The 20,593-nt window shown below is 44.5% G+C and overlaps 1 protein-coding gene across 3 annotated transcripts in view; it reads right to left on the bottom strand.

The window, feature by feature from the left end:
• LOC138246670 (carcinoembryonic antigen-related cell adhesion molecule 21-like) overlaps positions 1-20,593 on the bottom strand; it is a 253,270-nt gene that overhangs the window by 112,739 nt on the left and 119,938 nt on the right. For all 3 annotated transcript variants that reach the window (XM_069201422.1, XM_069201423.1, XM_069201424.1), the window contains exon 4: positions 17,151-17,501. In XM_069201422.1, the coding sequence (XP_069057523.1) occupies positions 17,151-17,501 (351 nt within the window). The remainder of the gene's footprint in view (positions 1-17,150; positions 17,502-20,593) is intronic.

The raw sequence follows: 20,593 nt of genomic DNA, 5'->3' as shown, positions 1-20,593 counted from the left end.
TAGAGCTATTGGCATTATAAATTCATAACTGGACTTTTCTTGCCTCATAAATTGGTCAACCCTGTCTCATAATTTGGTCTTTTCCTGCCACATAATTCGAGTGGCCCTGCATATAACGAAAGCACTTCCATTAACCATCTTCCTCCAGCTGCAGCCAAAAATGAAAATGTTGCAATTTAGCTTCCTAATTTAAAGCTGCCATGCTAATTCCAATAGAACACTACTTCACCACTCCAATATCAGAGTTGCGTGCTGGCTAACACGATTCCCAAATCAAGCCGGCCACTGAGGAGTAATGAGAGAAATAAACTAGAAGGGTCACCCAAACATATGAAGAGTGTTCAAACAGTCATAGCGTAATAAGGATGTTAAGTGGGCCTGGATCATGGTCATAATTGCAATAAGGAGAGATTAATAAAACATATACAATTATCATATAAACCCAAGAAAAACCTCTATCAGAAATAGACGTTTGGCATTAGACTGTAATGCTCAGAACAGCCGCTAGAGGACACCACAATGAAAACAGCATTTGTGAGAAACATGGTCATGTTACTGTATAGTTAGCCCCTAGAGGGCATAACCACATGAAAAGAAATGACTGAAAGTATTGCAGTGCAACCACATATTTAGCCCCCAGAGGGTGTAGTGCACTACAGATGTCCAAGACTAGCAGGCATACTGCAATGATATTACAAACAAAACAAAAGTTCCAGCTATGAGAGAGGTTAAAAAGACACTGAAGGGAGGGAGGGTTTATTATTTTGGGGCCCCCACTAACCTAGCAGATACTCCAGACATATAGAGCAGGTTGTGTTGAACATTTTGAAGGTGAGTCCATTATCCTAGGACCACCACAAGCTGAGTTATGAGCAAACATTTTTGTAAAAGAACGCCCTGCAAAGCATTATGGGACGACCAAGTGCGGCAAATCTTATAGTATGTTGACTGTAATGCTCAGAACAGCCCCTAGAGAACACCAGAATAAAAATATCTTTTATAAGGAACATGGTTGTGTAACCAAATAATTAGCCTCTAGAGGGGACAACCAAATGAAAATAGAATTGCACAAAGTAATGCAGTCCAACCATATATTTAGCTCCTAGAAGCCTTACACATTGTCAGGCCTAGCAGGCCTACTGCAATACTAAAGCACTTAAAAAGAGAAACTACTCCAGACTATAAAACAAAAATTCTAGCCTTAAGAGATCTTAAAAAGAGGCTGGTTGGTGGGAGGGATTATTATTTTGAGGTCCCCACTAACCTAGTGTGAGGACCCAGAGATGACCTAAACAGAAAGACTGTGTCATGCTGAACGTTTTGGTGGTGGTTCCATTGTCCCAGGAGTTATGGGCAAATTTTTTTGAAAAAGAATGGTTGCAAAGCATTATGTGGTGACTTTTCCTGAGAGCAGTGAATATTGTACTATCGGCTCTCCCGCTGTGCGAGAAGAGCCACGTTGCAGATTTCTGTGTTTTTCTGTAAAGCATTTATCAATCATAAGTGTTTTTGGGAAAGCTATGGAGCGTGAAGGGAAGAGCCAAAAGAAATTACTCTGATTAGGTAACAGTGTGAACAATGGGACCAGTGCTCTAATATTGCAGATGAGTTTGAGCTGTTGCCACTGTTAGTGCTGTGAGGGCCATGGCTGCCATGGAACAAAAAGAGGAGAGACAAAAGAACAAAATAGTTCACCCACGCTGAAGTATATTGGCAATCGTGCAATTATCCATGTAACAGGGTCAGTCTGCAAGGCGGTAACAAAACCTCCCCAAGGCGGAACAAACGTAAAGCAATTACCAATAACAACAAGGGATTTTTGAAAGTCAAGCCCACGAACGAGTGAAAGTTATAGGCGTGAGGTGGGTGTTGTTAAAAGCCCACAATACTTACAACAGGTCGTAGCGCTTGTGCGCAAAACCTGAAAACGCTCCCAATCATCCTCCATCCATCAGGAGTATGGTTGGAAGGTGGCGGGAAGAAGACTGGAAGAGGTGCCAAAAGAACTCTGACAGCTTGAAAGGCTAGCCAATTGCAGAGATAAGCAGCCAGTCATCTTTGGAAGAGCCTATGCGGGTTGTGCATTACTGGGTTAAAAGCACCGCCTGCATTGACGAGAATCAAGCCCATGCACCCACACCAACAAATATGGCACATACAGGACATATGAAGCAATAGGAGGACTCAGAAGCTGTAAGAATGGTAGTTTGCCCACAAAAAGCTCATGGACAGGTCACAATAATGACCTTAAGGTGTTGTCGTCCATCACCCTTGGGCCTTAGGATGCCAAGCAGGAAGGACTCTGGGGAGGATGTGTAGTGGAGAGAGGGGTCATGGTAGGCACACTTTAGTGGCAGCCCAAGCACATGAACGTGAGGCTGAAAGTCAGTTCTAAAGGTAGCAAGTGAAGCCTAGAATATCACAAGCAGTCATCGGGAGATGGAGAAAACTACGAGAGCGGAGAAATGACACCAAAAGAGAGAGCAGGAGCTAAGAGAGATGAAGAAACAGGAAAGAAAAAGAAGGAAAGAGAGGAAGCAAGTGGAAGACAGCAGGAGGCAGGGAGATGGAGAGGATCAGGTAGATGGATAAGGGAGCAGAAGTTGACAGGTACCAGTAGCTTCATACAGTCCTGCTTTCCTTTGAAATTGTATTATTTGAAGTGTAGCATTTTTATTACAAAAATGGCAATAACAGCATGCGTTGCTCACACCTAAAATTTAACAAACAGTTTTTTTTCAGGTGTAGGATGGTTGGTGTAAATCAGTCGGAAGGATGAAACTGAGATTACAATGGAAAGTTGGTTCTTGCAACACTGTCACAAACGCCTCACGTCAGCGCGCCACGACCACGGGCACCATTTTAGGTTAGATGGTTGAGCATCAAGTCCAACACCCCAAGTAGCAACTTTCTTGCACTCTCTAATTTCCCAACATCAGTGCCCTTTGTAGCTTCAGTGCATCCGATCTCATGTGATTCCAATCTCCATGCATTGCCACCTTCCGACATTATCATATTCTAACATCAGCCTGCATATGTATCCAACTTCTCCACTATCAGTTTGTCAAGAAATAGGCCCTCATTCTGACCTTGGCGGTCGGCGGAGAGGCGGCGGTCGGACCGCGAACAGACCGGCGGTATTAAAAATGGCATTCTGACTGCGGCGGTCACCGCCGCGACCGACCGCCACTTCCCCACTCCGACAGCCACGGCGGTCATGACCGACGGGCTGGAGTCTGCGCACTCCGGTCCGGTGGTCGACCCAAGACCGCCAACGGTATCATGACCCTGCTTACCGCCGCGGTTTCTGGCGTTCGGGAACCGCCATGCGAACCATGGCGGTAGGCACTATCGGGGCCAGGGAATTCCTTCCCTGGCACTGATAGGGGTCTCCCCCACCCCCCACTGCCCCCCCGAGTCCTCCCCCCACACCCTCCACCCCCCTGCAACCCCCCAGAGGTGGTACGAACCCCCTCCCCACCCCCACCCCGACATGCACATACACGCACCCCGACATGCACACACCCCCAACATGCACATATACACACCCCCTACACACACACATACACAACGGGGACACATACCCGCACACATACATGCCGACATGCGCACCCGCCGAACTACACACATCACCCATAGGCACAGCAGCACTCCCCGCCCGCATGCACGCACTCACACACCCCCTCTACACACTCACACGCACACCCCCATGCGCGCACACATCACACAACACCCTCCCGCCCCCTCCCCTCACGGACGATCAACTTACCTTGTGCGTTGGTCCTCCGGGAGGCAACGGGAGCCATAGGGACGTGACCGCCAACAGAAGACCGCCAACAGAAGACCGCCACACAGAAATGTGGGTCGTAATTCTGGGGGCGGTGTTCTGCTGGCGTGGCGGTGGAGGTTGACCAGTCTCCACTTTCCCGCCGACCGCCAGTGTGGCTGCTGGCGGTATTCCGGCGGAACTCTCCCAGCGGTCGGAATACGCGCAGCGGCATACCGCCGCGGTCGGCGGTCTTTACCGCGGCGGTAACTCGGCGGTCTTGCGAAAAGACCGCCAAGGTCAGAATGAGGGCCATAGTCTCTAGACATCCCCATCTACTGTGGTAAACCTTGCCCCCTCTGAATTCTATATTTTCAGTGGCATCCTCACACTGCCTCGTCACATAATGCCACTTCCTGTGATGACATTCCTGTTTGCTATGGGCTGAGCCTCTCCAAAGGGGGACATTACAAGCTAGGACCTCTGTGTGTGACTAAGGACAGCCACGTGGCCACAGAGAATCCTTCACATTGCTCTGAATTCCGATAGCTGCCTTAAAAGTAAGCACATAACGCTATTAATATGCAGAGGTGGCAGTGAAGAGGTTAGGTGAAGGCTGTTGGTTATATAAAAAGGATTAGACAATGTAAGGTACAATTATTTCTTTTTTCACAATCAGTAGTTATCTTTGGGATTACAGTTATCTTTGGCATTTCTCACAGTACAAAAAACTTGTCTCGTTTTGGGTGGTGCTGCGAAAAAAAAAGTGACCTATATGCAAAATGGCGACATTATCATGTATGACGTCTGCCAATGGAAGGCCAGTAGGATCTTTTCCACATAGAAATTTAATGTTTTGCCTGTGGTGCTCGCAGAGCCTGATTTCTAAAAAGTGCTCTTTCAGGGCACAGCCGAGCTTCACAGACAGCATTCACTTACTTTAATTACTTATGACATTTCCAAAACAAGAATAGTGAACATTTCAAACCAGTTTTCTTGTCAGCGGAAGTCCACAACTCTGTTAAACAACTAAACGAAGCCCAGTTCACAAAGTTTTTTTGGGCGCAAACATGTTTTTTAAGTGTACAGAAAGGTATGTTTGTAGTCAGAATGTAAAAAATTACGACTCACAGAATTATAATGTTTATTTTTTAACCTTATATCCACTAACAATGGGGCATAACCCTCAGGTTCACGTGATTTTCCAAACAAAGTAGATTTAGTGCTGAAGCCTGGGAATGTGAGGTCAGGTGGGGGGAATCAAAAATACTGGGAACATTCACAAATGTGAAACCCTACTTCTAAACAGTTAGAGCTATTGGCCTTGTAAACTCCTAACTGGTCTTTTCTTGCCACGTAAATTGAAAATAAAAAGTAAAAGTTTCACATAAGCGAGCCGACGGCCGCCATGAGCGTGAGTGTAAAGGAGAGACACAAAAGGAAAAAGAAGTTTGCTCGCAGCCAAATGTATTGGCAAAAGTGCAATTAGCCATGTAACAGGGGCAATGCCCAATGCTGTAACCCAACCGCCCCAAGGAGGGACAAACATAAAGCATTTGTTAATGATAACAAAGGATTTTTGAAGGGCAAGCCCACAAACAGTGAACGTGCTGGGCGTGAGGGTTGGTTAAAAGCCCAAATAGATAACTACACGTAGGGAAAAGCAGAGCTTGCATGCTGCAATGCTCGACCTAAAAATGGAGACAGCAAACATGTTGACTTAAATTAAATGATTTAAAATAGTTAAAAATATTTTAAAAAATAGCATTTAAATTTTGTATATAACGATAGTAGTATTGATTTAATTAGGAAATATTTATCAATCTTTTTACATTTAAAAATGTATGTAAAAATACTTTTATTAAAATATAATGAAATGACTCAATTATTTCTGTACAATTATTTTTCAATAACTATCCATGCATAGTTAATTTTCATTTTTGCTCGGAATTTAGGGGCTTATTTACAAATCAATTTTTTTGATGCACCGGCGGTGCCTGCTGCAGTCCCATATCTACAAGGTCACGCAAAGCCACTTTGCATGGCTTTGCATGGCCTTGTACATATGGAGTAAGGCAAGGAAGTGCAAATCGCTGTGTTGCCTCACTCTGCTTCAAAGAGGCATTGTGGTGGGTTTTTCCATGCAACACTCATGGATTTTCCCAGATTTACAAGGATTTATAAACCTGGGAATGCATCAAAAGACCATGCCTCCCAGGCGACGCATAACGAGGAGAAATAACTTTATTTCTCCTTGTTTTTAGGTCAAGTGTAGCATTTGACGTGTTGTATACTTTTAAGTATACTTATACTGTGGGTTCAAGTGATTTCATTTGTTGGTTCTAGTGTCCTTTAAAAGTTCTTGCTTGCTAGTGGTCAGGTCTGCCTGTTTGTCCTGCCTTTTTCTCTTTGGGAGCAGCACCAATTACTGTATAACTACGCTGTGTCCTGTTTATCTCTTCTGTAGGGGACTTTTTTTAAAACGTTTTGGCTGTTCATCTTACACTGTGGGCGTGTGTTCCAGAGCAGCTACGCTTCCTTGGGCAAGTCCCTCCTCTCCCCAGCTCCCTCTGCAAACATAAATCCAACAACAAAGGGGGGCTTTTCCAGGGCCAGCTCACCCTCGTTTATCTTAGCTCCCATGCTTGGCTTGGAATGAGAGCTTTAATTTCCTTTTTGTCGGGCCATAGCTGGAAAAGACCAGCTGCTGTGCTGCGGAGCTGCTTCAAAGGAAGTGTTCTGCTGATTAGTGACTGCAGGCATGATGTTTGTATGAGCATGAGCCCAAGAGTCTGAATTTAAATAAATCCAATATGCAACTTAAAGTTTATTTAGACAAACTAAATACATTGGAAAAAATGAGAAACAGGCAGAAAAACATGCACATAACACTGCGAGGGCAGCTCTGTGCCCCACAACGCTATAACTGCAATGCCTCTTTAAGGGGTCCCTTGAGACCGCCTCGTTCTCTTTGTGTTGCCCTTCCTGTCCTGTGTTTATAGAGATGGGTTGGAGGTGGGGTGGGTGGCAGGCTCTAGCTCAGTCTTTGAAGGGTGAGACACGCTTGCCTGCTCCGTGCCCCCTTCTCTCCAGGGAAGACTATGGAGGGCGCTCGGTTCATGGGCTGGCTCGAGCCCGTCGGTACACGCCCAGTGTTGTGTGGAGCATGGCTAGTCAACTTCCCAGAACCAGCCTCTTGCCGGGCTCCGCCAGCCCCGCCATTACACAGAGTGAGGGGAGCCCAGTCTACCAGAAAACCAATTGCATCTGACATTAAATGCTGCACACTTCACAAAGCTTTTCTCTGCATTATGGGGAGACAAAAGTCAACTGTATGCGCACCCAGCCCTTATCTCCATGTCTTCATCAGGACTTCTTTTGTTTTCCTTTTATTTTCTGCAGGCTGGGAGGGTGTTTATTGTTGAGGGCGAAATGGTGATTTAGTGAGGTGTGACTAATGGCTTCTCATGCGAATAGGTTGTTCACCATGGAGGAACGGACACACGCAGAGGATAAATCACTGAGCAAGTGACTCGCTTATGTGAAACTTTTACTTTTCAGTTTACACGGCAAGAACAGTCCGTTTAGTTATGAGAAACTTTTTTACTTCTCATTTTTGATTCATGTGACAAGAAAAATCAGGTTAGGAGTTTACAATGCTAATAGCTCAAACTCGCTTTGTTGACAGCCATCTCCAGTCAAATTAATGAGGAGTGAAATGAAAAGGCGCCTCCTCATCACATATTCATAGAGGCACTCGGATAGAGCGCGTTGTCAGTGCTCGGGCAGGTCAGTGATAATTGTTTAACGCACACAATGCGCAGGCTAAAGGAGCGTTTGTGTGCTGCTTTATTCTAACAGATAACAAAGCTTTGGTAAACAGTGTTTGATAAAGTTTGCATTGTAGGAATGCAGTTTGTCAGTGTCTGCACCACAATTTAAAGAGATGACTACAATTTAACTTGATCCTTGCTTACAGGCCTAGTTGCAAATGTTGGCCCACATTATACAGTGTGGAGGAACATTGTTAAAATGGCTATTCAGTGACATATTTGTGAGTGAAAAGAACGACAGGCAGATATCACATTAACAATTCAATTTCTTTACACAAGAGCGGAAATCTACACATTGGCTTCTTAGTTTATGGGACCATAACATTGGCTTGTTATGGCATTGGCTTGTAAATTTATAGGACCATAACATCCCTCATGGAAAGATGTCACTGCAGGGATTACCACTGCTGAGATTACCACTACGCGGATCACTATTTCTGAGATTGCCACTGCAGGGATTACCACTGCTGTGATTGCTACCACTGACATTACCACTACTGATATTACCACTAATGCGATTACTACCTCTGAGACTACCACTGCAGGGATTGCAACTACTGTGATTACCACTACTGTGATTACTACCGCTGAGATTACCACTACAGGGAGTACCACTGCTCCAAGATTACCAGTGCAGGGATTGCCTCTGCTGAGATTACCACTGTTTAAATTATCACTGCATGGATTACCACTGCTGAGATTACCACTATTGGGATTACTACCTCTGAGATTACCACTGCAGAGATTACCACTGCTGAGATTACCACTGATGTGATTACTACCACTCAGATTGCCACTAGTGATATTACCACTACTGTGATTAATACCTCTGAGATTACCACTGCAGGGATTACCACTGCTGAGATTGCAACTACTGTGATTATCACTACTGTGATTACTACTGCTGAGATTACCACTGCGGGGAGTACCACTGCTGAATTACCACTACTGTGATTACTACCTCTGAGAGTACCACTACAGGGATTACCACTGCTGAGATCACCACTACTGTGATTACTAACTCTGAGATCACCACTGCTATTACCACTACTGTGATTACTAACTCTGAAATTACCCCTGCAGGGGTTACCACTAACAATATTACCACTACTGGGATTACTACCTCTGATATTACCACTGCGGTGATTACCACTGTTGTGACTACCACTACTGTGATTACTACCGCTGAGATTACCACTGCAGGGAGCACTGCTCAGTTATCACTATTGTGATTATTACCTCTGAGAGTACCACTGCAGGGATTACCACTGCTGAGATTACCACTACTGTGATTACTACCTCTGAGATTACCAGTGGAGGGATTACCTCTGTTGAGATTACCACTGCTGAAATTATCACTGCAGGGATTATCACTACTAAGATTACTACCTTTGAGATTACTATTGCAGGGATTACCACTGCTGAGATTATTACTGCTGTGATTACTACCACTGAGATTACCACTACTGATATTACCACTACAGTGATTACTACCTCTGAGATTCCCACTGCAGGGATTACCACTGTTGAGATTACCACTACTGTGATGACCACTACTGTCACTACTACCACCGAGATTACCACTACTGATATTACCACTGTGATTACTACCTCTGAGATTACCACTGCAGGGATTGCAACTACTGAGATTACCACTACTGTGATTACCATTACTGTGATTACTACCGCTGAGATTACCACTGCTGAATTACCACTGCTAAATTACCACTGCCGTGTTTACTACCTCTGAGAGTACCACTGCAGGGAGTACCACTGCTGAGATTACCACTACTATGATTACTAACTCTGAGATTACCACTGCTGATATTACACCTACTGTGGTTCCTACCTCTGAAATTACCCCTGAAGGATTACCACAGCTGAGGTTACTACTACTGTGATTACTACTTTTGAAATTACCCATGGATGGATTACCTCTGCTGAGATTACCACAGTTAAAATTTTCAATGCAGGGATTACCACTGCTGAGATTATTACTGCTGTGATTACTACCACTGAGATTACCACTACTGATATTACCACTACAGTGATTACTACCTCTGAGATTCCCACTGCAGGGATTACCACTGTTGAGATTACCACTACTGTGATGACCACTACTGTCACTACTACCACCGAGATTACCACTACTGATATTACCACTGTGATTACTACCTCTGAGATTACCACTGCAGGGATTGCAACTGCTGAGATCACCACTACTGTGATTACTAACTCTGAGAGTACCACTACAGGGATTACCACTGCTGAGATCACCACTACTGTGATTACTAACTCTGAGATCACCACTGCTATTACCACTACTGTGATTACTAACTCTGAAATTACCCCTGCAGGGGTTACCACTAACAATATTACCACTACTGGGATTACTACCTCTGATATTACCACTGCGGTGATTACCACTGTTGTGACTACCACTACTGTGATTACTACCGCTGAGATTACCACTGTAGGGAGCACTGCTCAGTTATCACTATTGTGATTATTACCTCTGAGAGTACCACTGCAGGGATTACCACTGCTGAGATTACCACTACTGTGATTACTACCTCTGAGATTACCAGTGGAGGGATTACCTCTGCTGAGATTACCACTTCTGAAATTATCACTGCAGGGATTATCACTACTAAAATTACTACCTTTGAGATTACTACTGCAGGGATTACCACTGCTGAGATTATTACTGCTGTGATTACTACCACTGAGATTACCACTACTGATATTACCACTACAGTGATTACTACCTCTGAGATTCCCACTGCAGGGATTACCACTGTTGAGATTACCACTACTGTGATGACCACTACTGTCACTACTACCACCGAGATTACCACTACTGATATTACCACTGTGATTACTACCTCTGAGATTACCACTGCAGGGATTGCAACTACTGAGATTACCACTACTGTGATTACCATTACTGTGATTACTACAGCTGAGATTACCACTGCTGAATTACCACTGCTAAATTACCACTGCCGTGTTTACTACCTCTGAGAGTACCACTGCAGGGAGTACCACTGCTGAGATTACCACTACTATGATTACTAACTCTGAGATTACCACTGCTGATATTACACCTACTGTGGTTCCTACCTCTGAAATTACCCCTGAAGGATTACCACAGCTGAGGTTACTACTACTGTGATTACTACTTTTGAAATTACCCATGGAGGGATTACCTCTGCTGAGATTACCACAGTTAAAATTTTCAATGCAGGGATTACCACTGCTGAGATTACCACTACTAGGATTACTACCACTGAGATTACCACTGCAGGGATCACCACTGCTGATATTACCACTGATGTGATTTCAATCACTGAGATTACAACTACTGTGATTACCACCTCTGCAATTACCCCTGAAGGGTGTACCACTGCTGAGGTTACCACTACTGTGATTAATACCTCTGAGATTACCAGTGAAGGGATTACCTCTGCTGAGATCACCACTGTTGAAATTATCACTGCAGGCATTACAACTGCTGTGATTACCACTACTGGGATTACTACCTCTGAGATTACCACTGCAGGGATTACCACTGCTGAGATTACCACTGGAGTGATTACTAGCACTCAGATTACCACTACTGATATTACCACTACTGTGATTACTACCTCTGAGAGTACCACCATAGGTATTACCACTGCTGAGATTGCCACTACTGTGATTACTAATGCTGAGATTACCACTGCTGATATTACCATTACTGTGAAAACTAACTCTGAGAGTACCACTGCTGATATTATCACTACTGTGATAACTACCTCTGAAAATACCCCTGCAGGGGTTACCACTACTGATATTACCACTACTTTGATTACTACCTCCGAGATTACCAGTGCAGGGATTACCACTTCAGGGATTAACACTGCTGAGATTACCACTACTGTGATTACCACAGCTGAGATTACCACTGCAGGGAGTACCACTGCCCACTTACCACTACTGTGATCACTACCTCTGGGAGTACCACTGCAGGGATTAACTCTGCTGATATTACCACTACTGTGATTACTACCTCTGAGATTACCACTGCAGGGAGTACTGTTAAAGTACCACTATTCTGATTACTACCCCTGAGAATACCACTGCAGAGACTGCTACCACTGAGGTTACCACTACTGATATTACCACTAATGTGATTACTACCTCTGAGATTACCACTGCAGGTATTACAACTACTGTGATTACCACTACTGTGATTACTACCGCTGAGATTACCACTGCAGGGAGTACCACTGCTCCGAGATTACCAGTGCAGGGATTACCTCTGATGAGATTACCACCATTGAATTTACCACTGCAGGGATTACCACTGCTGCGATTACCACTACTGGTATTACTACATCTGAGGTTACTACTGCCGGGATTACCAATGCTGAGATTACCACTGATGTGAATACTACCACTCAGATTACCTCTACTGATGCTACCACTATGGTGATTACTACCTCTGAGATTACCACTGCAGGAATTACCACTGCTGAGATTACAACTACTGTGATTACCACTACTGTGATTTCTACCACTGAGATTACCACTGCAGGGAGTACCACTGCTGAATTACCATTATTGTGATTACTAACTCTGAGATTACCAATGCTGATACTACCACTACTGTGATTACTACCTCTGAAATTAGCCCTGCAGGGGTTACCACTACTGATAATACAACTACTGTGTTTACTTCCTCTGAGATTACCACTGCAGGGACTACCACTGCTGTGATTACCACTACTGTGATTATCACTACTGTGATTACTACCGCTGAGATTACCACTGCAGGGATTACTGCTGAATTACCACTATTGTGATTACTACCTCTGAAAGTACCACTGCAGGGAGTACCACTGCTGAGATTACCACTACTGTGATTACTAACTCTGAGATTACCACTGCAGGGAGTACTGTTAAAGTGCCACTATTGTGATTACTACCTCTGAGAATACCACTGCAGGGATTACCACTGCTGAGACTGCTACCACTGAGGTTACCACTACTGATATTACCACTACTGTGATTACTACCTCCGAGATTACCAGTGCAGGGATTACCACTTCAGGGATTAACACTGCTGAGATTACCACTACTGTGATTACTACAGCTGAGATTACCACTGCAGGGAGTACCACTGCCCACTTACCACTACTGTGATCACTACCTCTGAGAGTACCACTGCAGGGATTAACTCTGCTGATATTACCACTACTGTGATTACTACCTCTGAGATTACCACTGCAGGGAGTACTGTTAAAGTACCACTATTGTGATTACTACCTCTGAGAATACCACTGCAGGGATTACCACTGCTGAGACTGCTACCACTGAGGTTACCACTACTGATATTACCACTAATGTGATTACTACCTCTGAGATTACCACTGCAGGTATTACAACTACTGTGATTACCACTACTGTGATTACTACCGCTGAGTTTACCACTGCAGGGAGTACCACTGCTCCGAGATTACCAGTGCAGGGATTATCTCTGATGAGATTACCACCATTGAATTTACCACTGCAGGGATTACCACTGCTGCGATTACCACTACTGGTATTACTACCTCTGAGGTTACTACTGCCGGGATTACCAATGCTGAGATTACCACTGATGTGAATACTACCACGCAGATTACCTCTACTGATACTACCACTACGGTGATTACTACCTCTGAGATTACCACTGCAGGAATTACCACTGCTGAGATTACAACTACTGTGATTACCACTACTGTGATTTCTACCACTGAGATTACCACTGCAGGTAGTACCACTGCTGAATTACCATTACTGTGATTACTAACTCTGAGATTACCAATGCTGATACTACCACTACTGTGATTACTACCTCTGAAATTAGCCCTGCAGGGGTTACCACTACTGATATTACAACTACTGTGTTTACTACCTCTGAGATTACCAGTGCAGGGATTACCACTTCAGGGATTAACACTGCTGTGATTACCACTACTGTGATTACTACAGCTGAGATTACCACTGCAGGGAGTAACACTGCCCATTTACCACTACTGTGATCACTACCTCTGAGAGTACCACTGCAGGGATTAACTCTGCTGAGATTACCACTACTGTGATTACTACCTCCGAGATTACCAGTGCAGGCATTACTTCAGCTGAGATTACTACTGCTGAAATTATCACTGCAGTGATTACCACTGCTGAGATTACCACTACTGAGATTACTACCTCTGAGATTACCACTGCAGGGATTACCACTGCTGAGATTACCACTAATGTGATTACTATCACTGAGATTACCGCTACTGATATTACTACTATGGTGATTACTACCTATGAGATTACCACTGCAGGGATTACCACTGCTATTACCACTACTGTGATTACCACTTCTGTGATTACTACCACCGAAATTACCACTACTGCTATTACCACTGTGATTACTACCTCTGGGATTACCACTGCAGAGATTACAACTGTTGAGATTACCACTACTGTGATTACCACTACTGTGATTACTACCGCTTAGATTACCACTGCAGATAGTACCACTGCTGAATTACCACTACCGTGTTTTCTACCTCTGAGAGTACCGCTGCAGGGATTACATCTGCTGAGATTAACACAGTTGAAATTATCACTGCATGGATTACCACTACTGTGATTACTACCTTCAAGATTAAAAGTGCAGGGATTGCCTCTGCTGAGATTATCACTGCTCTAATTATCACTTCAGGGATTACCATTGCTGAGATTACCACTACTGATATTACTACCTCTGAGATTACCACTGCAGGGATTACCACTGCTGAGATTACCACTAATGTGATTACTTTCACTGAGATTACCACTATTTACATTACCACTACTGTGATTATTACCTCTGAGATTACCACCACATGGATTACCACTGCTGGGATTACCACTATCGTGATTACCACTACTGTGATTACTACCTCTGAGTTTACCACTGCAGGGATTACCACTGCTGAGATTACCACTACTGTGATTACTACTACTGTGATTACTACCACTGATATTACCACTGCAGGGATTGCCACTGTTGAGATTACCAGTTCTGAGATGACCACTACATTGAGTAAAATAGATTATAAAGTAAGTGTTCTGACCCTATGCTAAACTACACCTTACAATGAAAAATTGCTTTATAACTACCCACCACCCTTTCTTTATGGCCATACAGTGCCCTCTCCTCAACCCAATGGTTACATTGCAGAGGGGGTGGCAGTGGGCCCACCAGTACATATTTTGGAGGACCAGGAATCTTCCACTCTGTGCTATGGTGGTCCTCTTGGTCTTTACTATGCAGGGGGCTGCCCTGTCCATTAGTCCCAGCCATGACTGTAGCATTCTCAAGTGGCAGGGACACCAAGCGCTTCATTTTCCTGCATCGATTCTTATGTTAAACCATTCTGTGCCTGGGCAATGACACGCTTTCATTTTCATAAAATAATATCTTGTGCCCAGTAACAAGTCCAGCATTTCAGGATTTTTATTGAGTATTTCCCTGTTCTCTGTCCATGTACACATACATGCTATCAGTTTTAGGTGAACCAGCCCCTTTGATACTTTAGTAGATGTTGCTTAGTTTCACTCTTTGCCTTTTATTTCAGGCAAAAAATGTGTTCCCATGACATCGACCCTGTTACATGGATGATTGCACTTTTGCTGCTAATTTTCACTGCAAGCGGATTTTCCTTTTGTGTGTTTGCTTCACGCTCATGGTGGCTGTCAGCTCGCTTATGTGAAACTGTTTTACTTTTCAGTTTATGTGGCAAGAAAAGCCCGGTTAGGAGTTTACAACGCTATTAGCTTTAACTCGAGTAAACGCGAGACCTATTGCATTGCAAATGCTTGTTGCTCTTTCTATGTGTGCTGCAGAAGGAGGAAAGCGCCTCCAGAGTTTTTGTGCAGGAAGGTGCATCCATTCCTACAGCGCAGACACCCTTGCACCTGGTGCAAGGGTGCCTACATTGGTGTACGGCAGCCAGTTGTGCGCCGGCGCAGAGCAAGAAGACAGGTATGTGCTGTATCTTGTAGCTACGGAGCATTCCACCCTTTTCTATTGATGCAGAGCAGCACTGCACTGTGCCAACAATTGTAAATATGCCCCTGATTTTTTTATTTAATCTCAAGAGCACTTCTAATGTTAATATACATTTTTATTCATAATATATTAATTTACATTACTATTTAACATGAAAACATGTTTACATGTTTATTCTAACACTGATAACCTGTCTCACTTTTCTATATGCTTTATAATGCAGAGCTCTCCGCTCCAAGGGTGGAGCTCTCCTTATGGTAAAGTATAGGATAGTTCTTCCTATACTTTACAATGTGAATATCTCTGCCCTCACTGCAGAGATTTCCTTATGGTAAAGTATAGATTGCTTTTCCCAATACGTTACCATTTGTTAAAGTATAGAGAAGAGTAAAAAAGAGTATTCAACTTAGAAAATATTTGGTAAAACTTTGCTATGTTAAACCTTGATGTAATTAATTTTATTTATTTACTTTAAATGTAGAATTGAAGAAAAATGCTACACTGTAAAGTGCATTTAGAATAAAAAATTATTTAAAGTATTATTAAAGAAAATGTAAATTATTTTTCTCAATTTTAAATTAAATAATACATTTCCACGTAAAGCAAAAAACAAATGTTGCGTATGAATAAGTATTAAAAGTAATGCATAGAATTAATTAAAGGTAAATTAAAGGTACACGTTATGGGTTCATTCATTTTAAAAGCACAAAAGTTACTATAATATTTTATAATTACATAAAAAATATGTTTTTTAATCTATTTTTATAATTAACTACTATATATGTATTTATTTTTTAATTATTTGAATTAATTTCATTTCAAGGAACATTATTTCTTAGTGGGCTATACACGGTGTGGTTAGACTTGGAAGTTTGAGAAAGCCCACGAATATGCAGTTTGTGGGCATTGTCAGCCTTTGATCAAACCCTTTCTCACTGTTCAAATGGTCTAGATTTATTCCAGCAAAGTGTTCCCCTCAGTGTTAAACAATATGTAACGCACAACGTTTAACTATTAGGAAAGTAAATAATATAAATTGTGCCCTTTCACTGTGTGTTCCATTTCATCAGTTTGTGTGTCTGCTGTATGTACCATTACCGACTGGTGACAAAAGAGGATAGAAACGTCACATGACATTCATAGGGGTTCACCTGGAAATGTACCCCTGGTGCAGCTTTCTAGGTGTAGCACTGTAAATGTTTCTGAAATCCAAAAGGAGTCCAGAAGCAGTTTCCAGTGAATGTGGAAACCTTTGTGTTGAGTTTTAGAGTATTGTCTGTGAATCGCACTGCATGTGTGGAAGTAAAGATACCGCTGCTCTGAAGCTGGATTTGGGATATATTTTTGGTGCACAGGGCGGACTGAGGACCCTACTCACCTGAGGACTCATCAGATAGGAATCTCCCCACTGCCTGTCCCTGCAGAGGGGGGAAAAACAACATAAATGCCCCTGTGAAGGATGGTGACTCACCGTACACTCTCAGCTGCTGGTTGCCTGTTCTTATAGCTGCAGTATTTGATGTCATAGACACTGTGTAGATTCCGGAGTCACTCGTCCGCAGGTCCCTGATGTCCAGGGTCCCGTCGGAGCTCAAGTTCTCTCGGCCCGTGAACTCGGGGCCAGTGGTCAGCGTGGGATCTAGCAGAAGGTAACTGAGGATCAGTTGACGGTTAGTCACCACTGTCCCTCTGTGCCAGGCGAAGGCCAGAATACCCGCAGTGACCGGGGCGGTGAGGGTGACCGTCTGTCCCACCGCAGCAGTGACCACACCCGCCCCGGGCCCTTGCGTCGCCGTCCGCTGGGGCCAGACACACAGAGAGGCTGGAAAAAAACAAGAGAACAGAGAGTTGAACCTGCTGGAGTGTAGGGTCATGTGTTAAAAACTGTTAATAACTAAAATGTAGACTTCAGCCCCCCTTCCTTCTAAGGGAGAAGACAGGTATCCTGGGCTAACACTGGCCTCCGCATCTAGGGCCAGATGTATGAAAAAAACCCTTAGCGAATCGCAAATAGCAATTTTTAAGAAATCGCTATTTCTGAGTCGCAAAATGCAATATAACAAATTTGCTAATCCGAAATAGCGATTTCTTAAAAATCACTAATGCAAATTGCGAGGCCCAAATACCGAATCGCAAAAATATTTGCGATTCGGTATTTGAAAATCGCAAATTGCGAAAACAGACACCTGGCACAGCCTGATGACATCACAAGCAAGAAGTTAGTCAGCCCAGGCTGTTTGCAGGTACCACACCCACAGGAGCAGTAGAGAGTCACAGACCAGCCCCAGGGAGCAAGTTTGTGAGCAAGCCAGGACCTTGCCAATGCTGCTAATGGGAAGGAGAAGGGAGAGAGGAAGAGGAAGCTGAGGTTCATTCAGCAAGAATTGGAGGTGCTCACTGAGGAGGTGGTGAGGAGCCATGACTGGCTATTTAGGAAGAGCTCACTCCAGGTGCCAGAGAGTGAGAATCGAAAACTCTGGGCTGACATCCAGACCAAAATCCGCGCAGTGGGGGTTGCGCAGCGCTCAGTGAAGGAGATAAGAAAGAGGTGGTACGACCTGCGTTCCTCTGCCAAGGAGAGGGTGGCCAGCAGGCTAAAGGAGGCAATGAGCACAGGAGGCGGACCATCCACCCAGACACCCTCCACCCCCATGGAAGACCTAGTGGAGTCCACACTGCTTCCAGAAGCTGTTAGTGGGGCCACTGACATTGACACGTCCGGCACACCCAGCACCAGTAAAGGTAAGTCCAATAACGATAAGTAACCCCATATGTGTATGTACAAATGCCCCTTAGGAAATAGCAAGTAGTGCAAACCATTGTGATAAGTACTCCATTCCACATCTTAGATGCAGCACAACAATGCCTTCTGGGAGTGGTAGTCCACAACCCAGAGCTGAAATTAACACATAGAATGCAATTAAGTAGAGCGACACCCAGAAGAACACAACACCCACTACATTTATTACCATTGTGCAACATTTGGTGATACATACATAAATGACATGCTACACATTGTCGTTGCAGATGGCCCAGGCCCAGCAGCAGCAGAATGTGCCATTGTGGGGGATGCAGAAACACAGCCTCTGTCCGACTCCAACACCAGCGAGTCATTGTGTATCATGCCAATCAGACGCAGGGCAAGGGTGTTACCTCTCCCTGATTTGAGCCTGGACTCCGATGACATGCGGGATGAAGGCCACACTCCATCCCCCCAAGCCAGATCCACCGGAAGGCAGCAGTCCCTGCCCCAGTGTCACTCAACTCCCCACAGGAGGCCTCATGATGCAGGCACACTGCACAAAGATGGAGGTGAGGGCCCATCATTCTTCGGTGGCCTGGAAGCATCAATGCTCAAAGTGCAGCGCCTGCATGAGGGCAATGCACAGGCAGTTGCAGTCACACAATGCCAATATGGGGGGCTGCACAAGCAGTTGGAGTGTCTGAATACTAACATCTGCAAGCTGCATGAGGGACAGAAAACAGCTGCGGAGAACACCAGGGAACTGACCAATGCCATAAAGGAACTCTGTACTGAGATCAAGCATGAGCGAGTTAGCCACCGCAGGCATGAAAGGCGATTCATGGGGATGTTCGGTGGCTTTTGTAGATCAGTAAATCACCTAGCTACATCTACTGCCCTCATATCACGGGGTGCTGTGGCCGCACAGGTGGAGGCAGCACATAGCAGTCAGGATGTTGCCCAGGGATTGGTCAAAATTACCAACGTTATGGATACTATGCTGGCAAATCGCAGTGCTACACCCAGTGAACTGGGAGTTGGGGATAGTGAGGAGTCATCTAGCCTCAGCAGCCTTGCAGTGCCCATGATGGATCCTAGGCGTCGCAGTGCGAGGCACAGTACTGCCACTGAGCCTGATACAAGAGGTGCCGGCGAGGACACGGCGCACTCAAGTGGAATGCATGGTCGTAAAAAGTGACATTGATGGCCACAGGGGACTAACTTCACATGTAGAATTACAGTAAACTACGATGACAATAGTGTGACACTGTAAATGACTCATGTTTGACTCATGTGTATAGCTTTGTCCTAGTGACACATATGTTACCTGAAGTCAAGGTAATAAATGTGCTAACTACCAGAATACATGTCAGTGAGGTTGTGTTGTCATAACTCACATCTGAAATGGTTGTGCGTGATGTCAGCACGCCTTTGCCTCCCCTCTGCTGCACTGGTCCTGTCTGCTGGCTGTAGGAGTGGTATGGGATCATCATCCTCATCTGAGTCTGGCTACAATATTTCCACAGGTAAGCCCCTGGTGGTTGTGCAAGATCGCACATGTGGCCACTATTTTACATGTTGTCTCTGGGCTGTACTGTAGTGCCCCTCCACTTTTGTGGATGCACCGGAAGCGACTCTTCAGCAGGCCAAAGGTGCGCTCCACCACATTGCGGGTTGGCCTGTGTGCTCAATTGTATCTCTGCTCTGCTGGTGTTGCTGGATTTAGGTAGGGCGTCATCATGTAGGTGCGCACTGCGTTTGCACTGTCTCCTGGAAGGAACAGAGGGTATAATGAGTAGTTGAGCCATCTGACATCCCACTGCCATCAATGCACCATTGTAAAGAGGGAAAATACCTAGTAGATTTCCTTCACCAAATTCCCCAGCTAGCAGTCTTGTGTGAATCCCGCTGTGGCGAAAGATGTACGAATGATGTGTGCTCCCTGGGTACCTGGCCACGAGATCAGTTATGATGTAGGAGACATTGCATATCACCTGTATATTCATTGAATGTTGGTATTTACGGTTGCGATACACATACTCTGTGGCCGATGGTGGACAGATTGCAACATGTGTCCCATCTATGGCACCTAGGACGTGGGGGAACTGTGCTATCTGGTAGAAATCTATTTTTGTCTGCTGTATTTCCTGTGGGGTGTTGGGGAATCTGAT

This window comes from Pleurodeles waltl, chromosome 7, assembly GCF_031143425.1.
Source record: "Pleurodeles waltl isolate 20211129_DDA chromosome 7, aPleWal1.hap1.20221129, whole genome shotgun sequence".
In the NCBI taxonomy this organism is placed as follows: Eukaryota; Metazoa; Chordata; class Amphibia; order Caudata; family Salamandridae; genus Pleurodeles; species Pleurodeles waltl.
This window is presented reverse-complemented; position numbering and strand designations above follow the sequence as displayed.